Source organism: Garra rufa, chromosome 9 (genome assembly GCF_049309525.1).
Source record: "Garra rufa chromosome 9, GarRuf1.0, whole genome shotgun sequence".
NCBI classification, from domain to species: domain Eukaryota; kingdom Metazoa; phylum Chordata; class Actinopteri; order Cypriniformes; family Cyprinidae; genus Garra; species Garra rufa.
The window spans coordinates 34,173,496-34,188,285 of record NC_133369.1 but is presented as its reverse complement, the minus strand read 5'-3'; the positions used below and the strand labels follow the sequence as shown (position 1 = coordinate 34,188,285).

At 39.4% G+C, this 14,790-nt stretch overlaps 1 protein-coding gene across 1 annotated transcript in view; it reads left to right on the top strand.

Annotated features, from left to right (window-relative positions):
- Window positions 1-14,790, top strand: part of LOC141343238 (dynein axonemal heavy chain 5-like) — a 62,355-nt gene that overhangs the window by 28,095 nt on the left and 19,470 nt on the right. The window contains exons 13-17 of the mRNA XM_073847837.1: window positions 6,560-6,803; window positions 7,956-8,070; window positions 8,535-8,725; window positions 12,365-12,486; window positions 14,363-14,512. Of these exons, the coding sequence (XP_073703938.1) occupies window positions 6,560-6,803; window positions 7,956-8,070; window positions 8,535-8,725; window positions 12,365-12,486; window positions 14,363-14,512 (822 nt within the window). The remainder of the gene's footprint in view (window positions 1-6,559; window positions 6,804-7,955; window positions 8,071-8,534; window positions 8,726-12,364; window positions 12,487-14,362; window positions 14,513-14,790) is intronic.

The window sequence follows — 14,790 nt, the reverse complement described above, 5'->3', positions numbered from 1 at the left end:
ACGAAGGAAGCGAGAGAGCAGAGGGTGTCTCCCGAGTGGTGCCTCATCAATCAAGGCGTGGCAAGCCGAAAGAGCATCCACATAAACCCTAAGAGTAGCAGGGCATATGCCTGTTGATAATTTCTCTTGCATGAAGTCCAGTACTGAAGCAATCTGGCAGTTAACTGGATCTACATTGTGTTCAGCACACCACCTTTCAAAAACACCCCATTTACCGGCATAATTTTTCCTAGTGGAGGGAGCCCTAGCACTTAGAATGGTCTCAATAACGGCAGGCGAAAGCCCAGTGTCTCTCAGTTGGTTCCCCTCAGGGGCCAAACATGAAGATTCCACAGGTCGGGATGGAATATCGTTCCCTCCGCATGAGACAGAAGGTCCCTCCTCTCCGGAATCGCCCACGGCGAGCCGTCGAGGAGAGATATTATCTCCGACAACTATACTCTGTTCGGCTAACGCGGCGCTATCAGTAAGAGGCAAGACCCTTGTTGGCGAACTCTGGCTAGAACTCCCAGGAGCAGAGAAACTGGAGGAAACGCATACAGGCACATTTTGGGCCATGAGTGCGCCATCGCATCCAGACCCAATGGAGCTGAGTGACTCAGAGAGAAGTAGAGGGGACATTGTGCTGTCTGCTGGGAGGCAAAGAGGTCCACCTCCGCTTGGTAAAATCTGGTCCAGATCTGTTTCACTGTGTGTCCAGTGTCTGTCTGGACAGTAAATCTGCTCCCACGTTCAACTGCCCTGGAATGTAAACTGCCCTGAGTGACAGAAACTTGTCCTGGGCCCAGAGAAAAATCTGCCTCGCTATTCTGTTCAGGTTACGTGAGCGCAGATCTCCCTGGTGATTTAAATAAGAGACTGCCGCTGTATTGTCCACCCGCACTAGGACATGACAGCCCCTCAATTGGTGGAGAAAATATTTCAGAGCCAGAAATACGGCCATCAGCTCGAGGCAATTGATGTGCCAATCGAGCTGATGGCCCTCCCATTCCCCTTGAGCTGGACGGCCTTCTAAGACTGCTCCCCAGCCCATCAGGGAGGCATCTGTCGTTAGCGGTCTGCGACGACACGGCGCCCCTAGAGTGGGACCCAAGGTAAGGAACCGGGGTCTGAGCCACGGAGATAGTGTACGAAGCCCGCGGCGTGTCACTTTTATTTGCCTTTGAGGATTGGCTCTTGGATAAAATCCTCTGGCTTTTAGCCACAACTGAAACGGTCTCATGTGCAACAGCCCCAGAGGAATCACCATGGATGCTGATGCCATAAGACCTAACATTTTCTGGTACTGATGAACAGTGTGCTCTTGGCCTAGCCTGATCTTGCTCATGGTCTGCCGAATGGTCTCGATCCGAGCGGGAGACAGTTGTGCCCGCATCGTGACCGAATCCCAAACGATCCTGAGATAAGTCGTTCTCTGGGCAGGAGAAAGAACACTATTGCTGGTGTTGAGTCTCAGCCCTATAGAAACCAGATGAGCTAACACGATGTCTCTGTGTTGGAGCACCATCTCTCGCGATTGTGCCAGTATTAAGCAATCGTCGATGTAATTCAAAATGCGAATGCCCTGGAGTCGTAAAGGAGCCAGTGCTGCATCCATGCATTTTGTGAATGTGCGGGGTGACAAGGCTAGGCCGAATGGAAGAATGGAATTGGTTCGTGACGAACCAATCGTGATGTTGAATCTGCGTCACGACCATCTTGACAGTTAACATCTTGAACTTGAGCGTTTGACTGAACGGTTTAAGCCTCGAAGATCTAAGATTGGACGCAGCCCCCCATCCTTTTTGGGAACCAGGAAGTATCTGCTGTAATAGCCTGACTCTCTCTCTGGAAGAGGAACATGCTCTATGGCCTCTTTGCTCAGAAGAGTTTGTAGCTCTTGACAGTACGTGCATCAGCTCCGGTTTCAAGGAAGTGAAAACCACGCCGCTGAAACGCGGAGGACGACGAATAAATTGGATTCTGTATCGTATTTGTACTGTGCTTAATACCCACGCAGAGATGCCTGGCAGAAGTTTCCACGCTGCCAGACTCTCTGAGAGTGGTATTAATTTTAATACTTCCTTTTGAGGGGATGTTAGATGTTCCGCGTCCAGAATGACAGCCGGAAACAACGGAACATCTAACATTTCGCTGGAAACCGCTGCCCCCCGAGGCACGAGAGGTGGCAGGGATGGAGAGGTTTTGTGAGGGTATCGGGAAGGGGTGAAGAGATCTTGAGCGCGCCCCATCCCGCGGGGGACTACCCCCACCAGATTGGGCACCAGACCATCAGGACTTTCGCTTTCTGTTAATAATAGTCCTGAGGTCTGGCTTGGGAGGTTGCTGAGCGCGGCGAGCCTGTCCCCAGTCTCTACGAGGGGGAGCACACTCCGCCACGCTCTGCTTTTTAACCTCCCTGGCTCTTGAAGGACCGGGGTGGGGCTGGGTGGCAGACGGCCCCTCCCCTTGAGTGCGGCGAGGAAGGAACTGAACAAACGCTTCCTCATGTTTCTTCACCTCTTTAAATCTGGTGACTACGGTACTTACGGAGTCACAAAACAAACCAGAGGGAGAAACAGGGGAATCTAACAGGAATAAACGGTCTTTCTCTTTAATGCCTGTTAGATTCAGCCACAGGTGCACGGAGAGACAGATCTGTGGCTCGACGAAGCTCAGAAAACGCTTCCTCGTCGATGATACTGCCCACACTCAAGTCCTTCAATAGGTCAGCCTGTTATGCCTGTAATACAGTCATAGTATGCAGCGCAGCACCAGCCTGACCTGCAGCTTGGTAAGCTTTACCCACTAACGATGATGTCATACGGCAGGGTTTAGTGGGGAGGGTAGGTTTCTTTATCGAAGATGCAGCTTCGGGCGAGAGATAGCTCGCGAGCGTCTCTTCAACCCGAGGCATCTCCGTATACCCCCGCGACTTTGCACCCACGATAGTCGAAAAAAAAAGTCAACGTCGAAGGCACAAAGACGCGAGAAGTATATGGTTTACTCCATGACTTAGACAGCTCATCATGGAGGTCCTCGAAAAAGGGGAGAAACTGATGTTGTGGTTTCTCCCCCCTGCCACCGGACAGAAACCTATCCTCTAGCTTACTACGTTTGGGCGTCTCTTGCTCGCGTGGCCAGTCAAGCTGTAACCTGGCAACCGCGCGAGTAACCACCTCTAGCAATTCCTCAACAGATTTCTTTTCGCGAGAGGAATGCTCAGAGGCTGGCTGCTCGCGATCTGACGAGCCAAGAGATATGTTATCCCCCTCGTGAATCGAAGAAGCACCGGAGCGCGCTTTGAGATCACGAGAGGGGATGTTAGGATCTGGTGACGCGGCAAGCGAAAGGGACGGACCCGTCTCTTGCTCGTCATTCAGATCCATACAAGAGCCCCACGATGGTAATGCGGGTGCGGACTGGAAATAGTTCAGACGGGAGCGAAGCATCTTAACTGTGAGCTGATCACAATGCTCGCACCCGCCTTTCTCTATTGCCAGAACCGCGTGCTCTTCCCCCAAACAAACAAAACAGTAATCGTGTGTATCCAGCTCACACATAGGGCGAAAGCATGGAGGAACACAACGCTTACTGATTTGTTGACTCATTTCTTTTTAAACTCTTAGATGACACGAGAGAAAGAAAAGAAAATGAGAGTGAAATTTCTGCACACTGCCTTGTACAAACTAACTCCTAACAAAGAGAAAGGTTTGAAATAGAGAGAGATTGCTGAACGCACACATGCACAGAATGATCTGAAGACAAAAGACCTGATGATGCACCTGTGGCTCATCTACTTATAGCCTCGTGTGTGCGGTGCGTGCCGATGACGTCATCAGCCGAGGCTATATTACCTTCCGGTCGGTTTTTCAACGTTTTATACACAATATTCACAGCTGGTCACGACTAAAGACGTATCCCAATGCGCTGAGCAGCGCAGCATCGACTGAAGCTTTCAAAAGGGAACTGGGGTGACGCACCAGCCTCACGTGTGTCGAACATATGAAAAAAAAAAAAAAAATCAGTCTGTGCGTTCAAATTTACCTCAATAGAACGCGTGTATGGATTTTTGCATGGGTTTAAGTCTGTTTAGAAACCTGCTGTCTAAAGAGAACATTACATGTTTATCTCTTCATTTAATAACAGTCGAGTTTTTAAAATAACTTTCTTTTGTGATCTGACGTGGTTTCACATCACAGAATTAGGCAAAATCCTTATTTAATATAGTATATTCTATAAAGTGATAAAGGCTGTTGATTAGCATTGCGTTGCATCTAGTATATTTATATAAAAATACCGAATATGGCTTGAAAAACATAAATCGTACAGATATGTCTCTGTTTCACCAGTTACATCGTCTCTACGCGAAAGCATCTTTGTCCATGTTAGGGATTTCTTGTATGAATGAAACATTATATTACACGTGTGCACTCACTAATGCACACACCTTATTTATTTTTTTTTTCGTTATAATAAATAAATAAAAAAATAATAGGAATTATAATACTTTTATAAGAGTATATTTTCCTCTTAGTAAATGTGAGATTTTCTGCCCTACAAACAGGCATAACAAACTCAGTGTTCTTTATAATTTAATGTGAAGTTATTTTGTTACAGTACAGATTTTGTTGTTATGGTTTAGATTTTGGAATTTACGTAATATTGCATCTCAGAATAGTATCTCGGATTGTCTTGTTACACATTAATACTATTTTTAAATTATTTGAAATGAAAGAACGAAATTAAGTTGGTAATTTAATGGAATCCAAACGATATCTTTCCAGAGCTGTAAAAAGGGATGTTTTGACAGCTACATAATATTTATTGCTGCAGTACTTTGTTTTATACATGTAATAATGCCCATAATCACAGACAAGGACAAACTGAAACACATTTAGCATGTTACGTTAAATAATTACAGACCCAGATCCAATGTCTAATGCAAGAAAGGGTTTTTATTGTGATCATCAATCAATTCTTAAAAATAAGCACAATAGCCTTCATGTCTTGTCATTTATGATTATTAGTAGGCCTGTGTTTATTTTGTCTATGATCTGTTTATTTGATTTAGTTTTTGTGTATACTTAATTTATATTTTATTTATTTGACTTTTTTACTTTCTTGTATCTGTTTACTCAAGTTCATTTGCACTAACTTTTTTATTTGTTTAAATATTTTACATATGTTTGTTGAATATGGTGCAATTAATACACATTTACATTTAAATATTGAAACAAGCATTGTATGTGCTCTTCACTGTTACTCTGACAGTTTTTTTAGACTAGTGGGGCCCATTTGCATTATCTTGCCTAGGGCCCCACAAACCAACAGGCCGGCACTGGTTGTAAGCATTTTATGGTGGTTGACATAGAAGATAAATGCATAGCACCTTAAATTGGGGCCCACAGCTATGTCAAGCCTAGAAGCAACTAAATCAAAGCTACAGGTATCTTGTAGTACTGCACATTGTTATGGAGAATCACTGTCATCTCAGCTCATTTCAGCCTAGCACAGCCAGATGGACTTTGATAGTGCCTGCAGATTCCCAGGTAGAGAAAATTAAAGTGGCATTCAGAACATATTCACTGCTGGACATTGATTTGTCAATCAGGAATAAGGGCCTGAAACCCATGTCACCTCTTTACACTCAGCCTAGTAAGAGTACAGATCCACATGCCGCCCAGCACAGATCTGAATTATAATAGCCAATATTATGGACTCTCCAGAGGCTAGTTAGTCATCTCTGTCTGATGAGGAACTGAAAAGGAACATTTGGACAGTAGAAAAAAAGAGAAAAAAAAAAAGAAAGAAAGAAAAACATTTGACAGGTATTGCTAGGATTTTGATAGCTAACCGAGCAAAACTGACTCACAATCATACTATTCTGAAGCTGGAGAACTGGGTATTTAACTCTGAATGATATAAACTGGTCTGTTTTTACCTCAATGTTTTTATGTCAAAGGCTTGCTAAACAGCATTAAAATATGTAAGTCGTTTACTTGTCATGTACTGCGTATTACCAGAGAACATTTCCACTCAAGTTCATTTGGTTTCAAAGTAATTTCGGTTTAATTATTCTTTTAAGGATTCTATGACAAATAATATATTTAAAGTGTTAATAAATGTGTGCTGTCTGTAGGAAAAAAATAATACATCTTAATTATGTAAATTATAAATTAAGCCTCATGAATTTAATCAGACCACCCTAAAGTATGCAGAAATTAATGGATGAATATAGGATAGAAATGTATTACTACTGCATAATCAGATTTTAATATTTTAGAATAATAAAAACAATAATTTGTATTAGAGTATACTACTACAGTGTGATTTTTGGGTTGGGTTCCAAAACATCAGTATGAATGTGAATGAAAAGTAGATAACAGTTATATAGCCCCTGTCCCCATGCCATAGGATTAAATTACTTTTTAATGCATTTGTGTATTAAGCTTACACTGCAAGTGACATAAACAAAAGAGGCAATTAAATCGTTAATCACAACAATGACAATTAATAGCCAAATTATAAAGTTGTTTGTGTGGTGAGAAATGACTGTGTGATGTTTCTGGATTGTCAGGAACTGGAGAAGGAGCGGACTGACCTGCTGGAGGATGTGACAGCCAATAATCGTAAAATGAAGGAGCTGGAGGATAATTTACTTTTTAGGCTGACTAGCACGCAGGGCTCCCTGGTGGATGACGAGAGCCTCATCACAGTGCTGGGAAACACGAAACGCACTGCAGAGGAGGTCACACAAAAACTCCAGATCGCTGCTGAGACTGAGATCCAGATCAATGCGGCCCGCGAGGAATACAGACCCGGTGTGGGCTTAGAGCTTGTCTTTCCTTTAGTGATTTTTTTTTTTATATCTTTCAAGGATAAATGTAGAAATTGAGAAATCTCTTCCTCTAGTTTGTTTGTCTTACAATGTGACAATTATCAGAATAACCACAAGCTGTAAAACTTAATGTAAACAGGATCTTTTGATCCATTTTACACCTGGTATTAATATACATCTCAGATGATCCAACCACATTCAGAGGTGAAAAACAGAAATACATTGCATTTGTAGGGTAAATGCTAATCTGTACCATAACTTCTCCGACAATAAGGAAACAAATGTCTACTCATCTTTTAAGCATCCATTGTTCCTGACTAAAATTTGATGCATTTTTGTAAATATTAATACTAAGTTGCATTATTGTTGCACAATTGTTTTTAGTCATTAAGCAGACGGTATGCGGTAAAAACACAATCTTTTGTTCAAGTTTTAATGTCACACTTGAGACTTTCAATCTGATATCATGGTATGCAGATGCAGTGAAATTTATCCTTCAGAAGTGCACCTGCTGCCTAAAACTTTTCATTGTGAATTTCTAATTGGTCACACAAGACTAAAAGCAACCTAAACTAAAAATAAATTGTTCTTAGTAAAAATAGTTTTGACAGTAATGTCTGTCACTTGCATTGCACTGGCTCAAAATATAAAAAGCAGTGGAACTGTTCCACCTCATATACTTAGTCCAACTTTTCCACACAACCCCATCGTGCTTGTCAGTCACTGAGACCACACCATCTGTTTAAAAGCTTACAGTTTTTCCAATCAAGGCCATTCTGTATCCAGGCAATGGAAACACTCATCTGTTGTCACGAGCAAAATGTTGGTTGATTCATTGATTTGAATAGCAAACAAGGTAAATGACTAGTGTAAATGACCAATCAGAATCAAGTATTTCAGAGAGCTTAGCAATAATAGCTGTTCATATACACTTGCCAGTTTGTACTCCTGCAAAAGACTCAAAATTGCTTGAGAAACCCTGGTTTTAAACATGCATTTAGACACAGATGCCACAAAATCAGAGACCCTTTCCTTGAAGTTCATTGACAAAGTGGTCACGTCTAGTTGTATCTGAAATGGATGTTAATACCAGATGTAAACAGGGCTTTTGTGACACCTTCTGTTCTGTGTGTAGTTGCCACAAGAGGAAGCATTTTATACTTTCTGATCACGGAGATGAGCATGGTGAACGTGATGTATCAGACCTCTCTGCGCCAGTTCCTGGGCTTGTTCGACTTGTCCTTGGCAAAGTATAACTCATCTGTCATTTCTTACCCCATTTAATTATTATTATTTTTTTTTCAAAATGACATGAGACTAAACTGTTTTCCAGTCTTCATAATGCAGTTATCATTTCATGATGTGAAAAGTAGACTCGAGTTACGGGCTCTAGATGGGTTTGTTGACACTATCCGAATTAGTCTCAGCCAGATTCTATATGAGGGCTGATTCAGATTGGGACAAATTAAAATAGGGCCAACCTGGTAAACAAACCCATTTGGGGCCCATACCTGAAGCCCATATTGTGCCTACATTGACCACACCATGAAATGTTGGATTGGCAATTAAAAAATGTAAATTCACATGATACTGATGTTAAACACAGTTCCTGTTGGTCATACTGTCCATGTGAGAGTGCATTGAGTTAGCTTTGAGTTCATTATCAAAAAAAAAAAAATCCTTTGTAACCTTATGTCTTTCTCTTGGGGAGCAGGTCCTCAAAGAGTCCAATAACAAGCAAGCGGATCGCCAACATCATTGAGTACATGACCTTTGATGTGCACAAGTACGCAGCTCGGGGTTTGTATGAAGAACACAAATTCCTGTTCACCCTGCTGCTCACTCTCAAGATCGACATGCAGAGCAACAGGGTCAAACACGAGGAGTTTCTGACCCTCATTAAAGGTCAGACAGCATCCCGGCTCCCACGAGTCAGTCTCTCTAGTTCTCTTTATTTCTTTCTTTCTTTTGGCCTGGTCAAATTCTTTCTCCTTCTTCTTCAGTTTTTTTTTTTTTTTTTTTTTTCTAGGATTTTCAGTAAGAGAATAATCATTTTACCAATATTCTTGGACAACAGCTATGTACAAGTCTATGTGACTAGCAGCTGAATTTTACAGTACATCTTAAATACATAAGGTCAGATGCAGTTTATGTATTATAACAATGGATATAAATCCATTACTAACGGGGCACAGATATAGGTTTTAAGGCAGTCTATTGGAGCAGCAGGTTCAGCAGGATTGAGCAGCAGGAACACATCAGGGCCAGGCTTCTAGAGCTATTAGTGTGCTATGAATGAAGCACAGAGGTGCCCTGTGACACTTTGTGAGGTTGACTGCCAGTACATATTATGATTTACAAGGCTAATGCAGCACATTGTGTGGTGCATACTTGCATGAATTGTGACATAAATATAGCCACACTTTTCAAAAGAATGTTTAATCACTGGTCTATTATAGATCAGTGGGTTTACTACAATATGTGATATATTTCAAAAGCAAACCCACAAGACTTAAACATGACATTAACATGAGACTGGAGTAAGAGTCACATACTATGAAATGGTGTGTAAAACATTTAGCTCTTGTTCTGACCATGCAAATCTTGTAAACATAGCAAAATTCACATGATTCAAGTGATAATATACATGGATATCTGTCTGCAGTGTTTACATAGACTTGACCACACAAATAGCAAATTTTTGTACAAAATAATTCTTTATAAATTATTTAACAACTGATATTGATATGGAATTATTTGCACATTTTTACTAAGAAATTAATAGAAATTGTTCTGTGGTAATTAATAGAATGCCACAGATGCTTTCTGTATAGCTTTTATTGGGCACACACATTAGCACATGAAAGATTATCAAGAACAAACTCATACATGCAGTGACAAAAGGGTGTCATTTCAGAATGACACTGTAACATTCAGAGACTGAAGGCAGAGGATCCACTTGCAGCAGGTTTTAATAACAAAAAACACCAGGAGACACTAAGGATACACTAAGAACACACAGGGCTCTGTGTTTCCTTCTGGAGCATCAGTGAATGTTTGAACCTTTTTTTTAATAGTAGTGTTTGAGTCCCTCAATTGTCCTCACTGTGAAAAGATGGATCTCAAATCATGCAGTCACTGCTGAAAAGGGTTCTGATATGCAAAAGATGCTGGAAAACTGAAAAAATTTGCAGGACCTGGAGGATTTTTCTGAAGAACAGTGATCAGTTGAACTCTTAAGAACAAACAAGGGACAAAAGAAAAAAAAACAGTTGTAGATCATCCAGGTAACCACACACAGTATTAAGTAACCCAAACTTTTGAAGGGGGTTATTTGAATCATTTCATTTTTTGTCTTATATTTCACATAAAAGATGTTTACATATAGTCCATGAACATATTTTATGTGAAATATCTTATTCAGGACAGTACTACATAAAAAAAATAACATAAATTTTGTATGATCTCTCTTATTTTGTAAAAATTATTCACAGATTCATACATACAAAAAAACATAGTCTTTGATACATTTAGATTTCAAACCAAATGCACAGTAAAGGAAATAAGAAGAGTACAGACTGTGTTTTTGCCATTAGAAGCTTTTGTGAAAACGTTTGATTTTCTGGGTAACATGCTTTCCAAAATCATATTTAATGGCTCTTTGCAATTTGTGATCTGTACATGTTGTACACGAGGAGTCCTTGGTGAGTCTGCAGATTGATGAACTGCTATGTGATTATCATGCTGGTTCATGTGGTTTTGCTTCGTAAAAGCATCAGATCCAAAATTTAATCACTGAGAGATCAGGTAGCCTTGTGGTCAGAGAAGTGGCCCATTACCCACAAGGTCGATTTGATTCCCTGTGCTGGCAGAGCATGTCAAGCCAGTTAATACCATTCTGCTTTTTAATGCACTCTTGTGAGAGCCACTTTCTTCCTCTTTGCTGCACTATAGTTTGTCTTATTCTGTTCCGATAAGATGTTAGCTTTTCTTGAGATCATAGCAAGATATTATATTTGCAATAAAAGGTTTCTACATATGTACCATTGCGATTTAATATCCAAGAACAAAGAACATCTTTGTTTAAGCAAGAAAAAAGGTATTTTATAAGTTCAAAAATAGGACAAAGTCAACATTTTCGTTATCTGACCTCAAACCAGAGCAAGACTAAACTCAAAACTAAATAACCAGTATAACAACAATATAACAGGTGAATACAGGAGTGTATTCCAAAGATATCAGTATGAGAGACTAGGGATGATTATAACACAAGTAAAGAGGGTCCGGGATCGGGAAAGGTCCTTGTTAGGGATGCACCGATCCATATCGGCCGATCACTTGCGCGTTTTGTCAGTAAAGCCGGTTCTGTAATCAGCGGTAAATGCCATCAGGTGCGTGATTTCACGTTGAGCCGTATATAGTACACACAGCCGTTGTTCACTGACGAGCTGCGCACTTTCACACTGATAATGAACATTGATTTGCGCAGCTCGTCGGTAAACAACGGCTGTGTGTACTATATACGGCTCAACGTGAAATCACGCACCTGATGGCATTTACCGCTGATTACAGAACCGGCTTTACTGACAAAACGCGCAAGCATTATCGGCCGATTCGTATCGGTGCATCCCTAGTCCTTGTTGTGAACTTTTTCTTTGAGACCAGGAGACGTTTTTGGATATCTTGAAGCAGAAGTTTCTCTTTATTGAGATACTAGCTGTGCGTCACTGCAGCCATCAAAAGTCGTCTGACTAAGGCATATACATTACAGTTTATATACCTTTCCAGGGGGAGGGTTACACAGAGGTGGAGACAATCTAAACAAAGCATGCAAATGTGATATAGATAATCAGTCTAGTAGGAATTTCCCGGCCTTGATTTATTTAGCATTCAAATGCAAAGGTGCTAAACAAAAGGCACTGTTGTACTTTGAGCTTAGAATTCACACTTAACTTAGCAAACATGCCAGATGTTCTGTTTCAGGGCCTGGGCTGCCTGCTCTTAGAAATCACAATATACATAATTTTTCAGTTCTTGCTGTTATTTTGGAACCTATGTTTAATCTTTTATAAACTTGAACTGATTCTAAAATTTGTAATCTTTCATCCTTGAGCTGGGATTTGAACTCAGGATGCCTATAGTCTGTTATAATTTTCCCACATTTATCCCTACCCCTCAACTCTACCCTATTTAAACAGGTTAAAAAATAAATCAGATAACATTTCATTTAATTATGGTCTTATATTATGGTCTTAAATTCAACTGCCACCTTAGGAGAGTGGTGGCCATATTTGGTAGGAATGTCAAGTTGTTATTTTTTTACAAATAGAACCAATTAGCATGTAATTTTAATAAATAATTACTTTATAAGTGTTGTTTATTGTTAGATTATATTAATGTACAGAACCTTACTGTTTTATGTATTACCGTTTCATCAACATGCAATAAGTGCTTCAACAAACAAAATAACATACAATAAAAACAATCATAATAAGAACAAGGCAGGAAGCACTACATGTGATCTGTTTTCTTGATGTCGCCCAGGAGGTGCTTCGCTAGACCTGAAGGCCTGTCCACCCAAAGCTGCAAAGTGGATCCTGGACATAACATGGCTCAATCTGGTGGAGCTGAGCAAGCTGTGGCAGTTCTCTGACATTCTAGATCAGGTGTGTGGTCAGATATTTATGCATACATGGTTTCTAAACAGATCAGACACATCCATGCATGGAAGGCACACACACAAAGAGTATCTGTCGCTTTGAGCTCTCCTTCCTCATTAAATCTATCTCACTGCTCCCGCTTTGCAGTAAACATGTCAATATTTGATTCATCTTGTCTACAGACACACACACACACACACACACACACACACACACACACACACACACACACACACACACACACACACAGAGGCAAAATACATTCACAGCCAATCACACTGACGGCTGATTGGCAGGTCATGACGGCCTGGGGGAACTTCATGCTCAATGCAGTGTGAAATGAGCTCACTTTGGCAAACTCTAAATCAATTACTTGTGGCTGAAAGAAATCAGATTAAATTTTTGTTTAATTAACCATTCCTGGAGCACTGCAACTACAGAAATACTGTTAATGCACACATAAGACTGCATTATACAATATACGGTAACACTTTCTATGAAGCCTGTATTTATAATACATTATAAGGGTATTCTTAAGGCGTTATAATAAATTTATAATGCATTATAAAAAACCTTATAATATGTTGTATCATTTTATGAGTATTCATAAGAACAGTTTTAATGTATTATAATGTTTTACTTATTTGTGGTTATAGCTTTTAAGAGTATGATTACCTCCTCCATAGTTATAACGTATTATAAGTCTCATATCTTGCCATGTTTCTCATGTCACTTTACTTAAAGCATACAAAGACCACTTATAAGTAATTATAATAATATTTCTCAAAGAGCCATAAGATCAGGTATTAGATGAGATAAATGTGTTTGTATTTGTATTATCAGTTTGATTATTTGGATGGTATCCTTCAGACAGCTTTTGATAAGTAACTCTGCAACTGCATGTCAGCTAACAGTAATTATTATTAGTAGTATGCAAAATATATGCTAACACTGTATTTTGATGGCTCCCCAAATGGCAAACTGATCATAAGTAACTTTGCAAGTACATGAACCTACTACCTAGCCTAACCTTAACCTAAGTCTACTACTACTCTAAGGAGTGTTAGTTGACATGTAGTTGAAAAGTTGCTTATAGTCAGTAGAATAAGGGGACCATATATTAATAAAACATAATATAAATGAAAAAATAAATGTAATATGATATAGTCCATTATAAATTAGATAGATTAAATGGCATCCATTGTGTGTTATAAATAATCATAATCTTAATAGTTATAACCTCAAATACTCAAGTATTATAATGTATTATAATTGTTGTTACGAGTATTAATGAGATGATATAACATATTATAAGTTGTATTATAATGCATTATGCATTCATTATAATGCCTTAGAAATACCCTCATAATGTATTATAAATAGGGGCTTCATAGAAAGTGTTACCCAATATACTATATGTCATGACAAACCAGAAATCCATGCTATCCAAGTCTCATTATGTTTTGTCCTGAAATCAGTTTTGATTAGACAGTTTTGATTATTTTCTGTATAGTTTATTGAATTTTTAAAGTCCAAACCATTTAATTGTAAATTCTATGTAATATATTAAATGGATAGTTCACCAAAAAAAAAAAAAAAAAGAAATTCTGTGCTTTTTGTCCAATTAATGAAAGTCACTGGTAACCAAAATATAGTATATGGGTCAGTAAATAATATGAGGTGATATTTTTTGGCTTTTTTGTAATTAAAATCAAACAAAAATTAATCAAAACAATTATTGTTTAAATTGAGATTGTTAGATTTTAGAGTTGTATAGCACCCCACAGAACATGACAACGTCTCAAAACAATTCCATGTCAATTGTCCATATAAGTACCAGAATCATTCACTTTTGTGTGTACGTGTGCATGTGTATTAACAGATTGCGCGTCATGAGAAACAATGGAAGAGCTGGTTTGATCGAGAAGCACCAGAGGAAGAAGCAATCCCAAATGCATATGACCAAGCTTTAGACTGTTTCAGACGACTGCTTCTTATTAGATCCTGGTGTCCAGATAGAACCATTGCTCAGGTATGAATGAAGTCATAATGAAGCCAGTGTGACAAATTTTTAATGACTCATTTCTGTCTCATTCTCATTAGTATAGTCCACCGAATCAACTTTGAACTAAATTGAGCTGAATAATGACAATATTGATTAATCAAGTTTGTAATTGATGAACTTTGTGAGATCAACACTGCCATTGAACTGTTCTGAATCAATACTGAATTGACTTGAGTAATATTTTTTTTTACAGAGCTGCTTTAGAGGATTTTAATTTGTTCTTCATAACACTGACTCAGTTATTG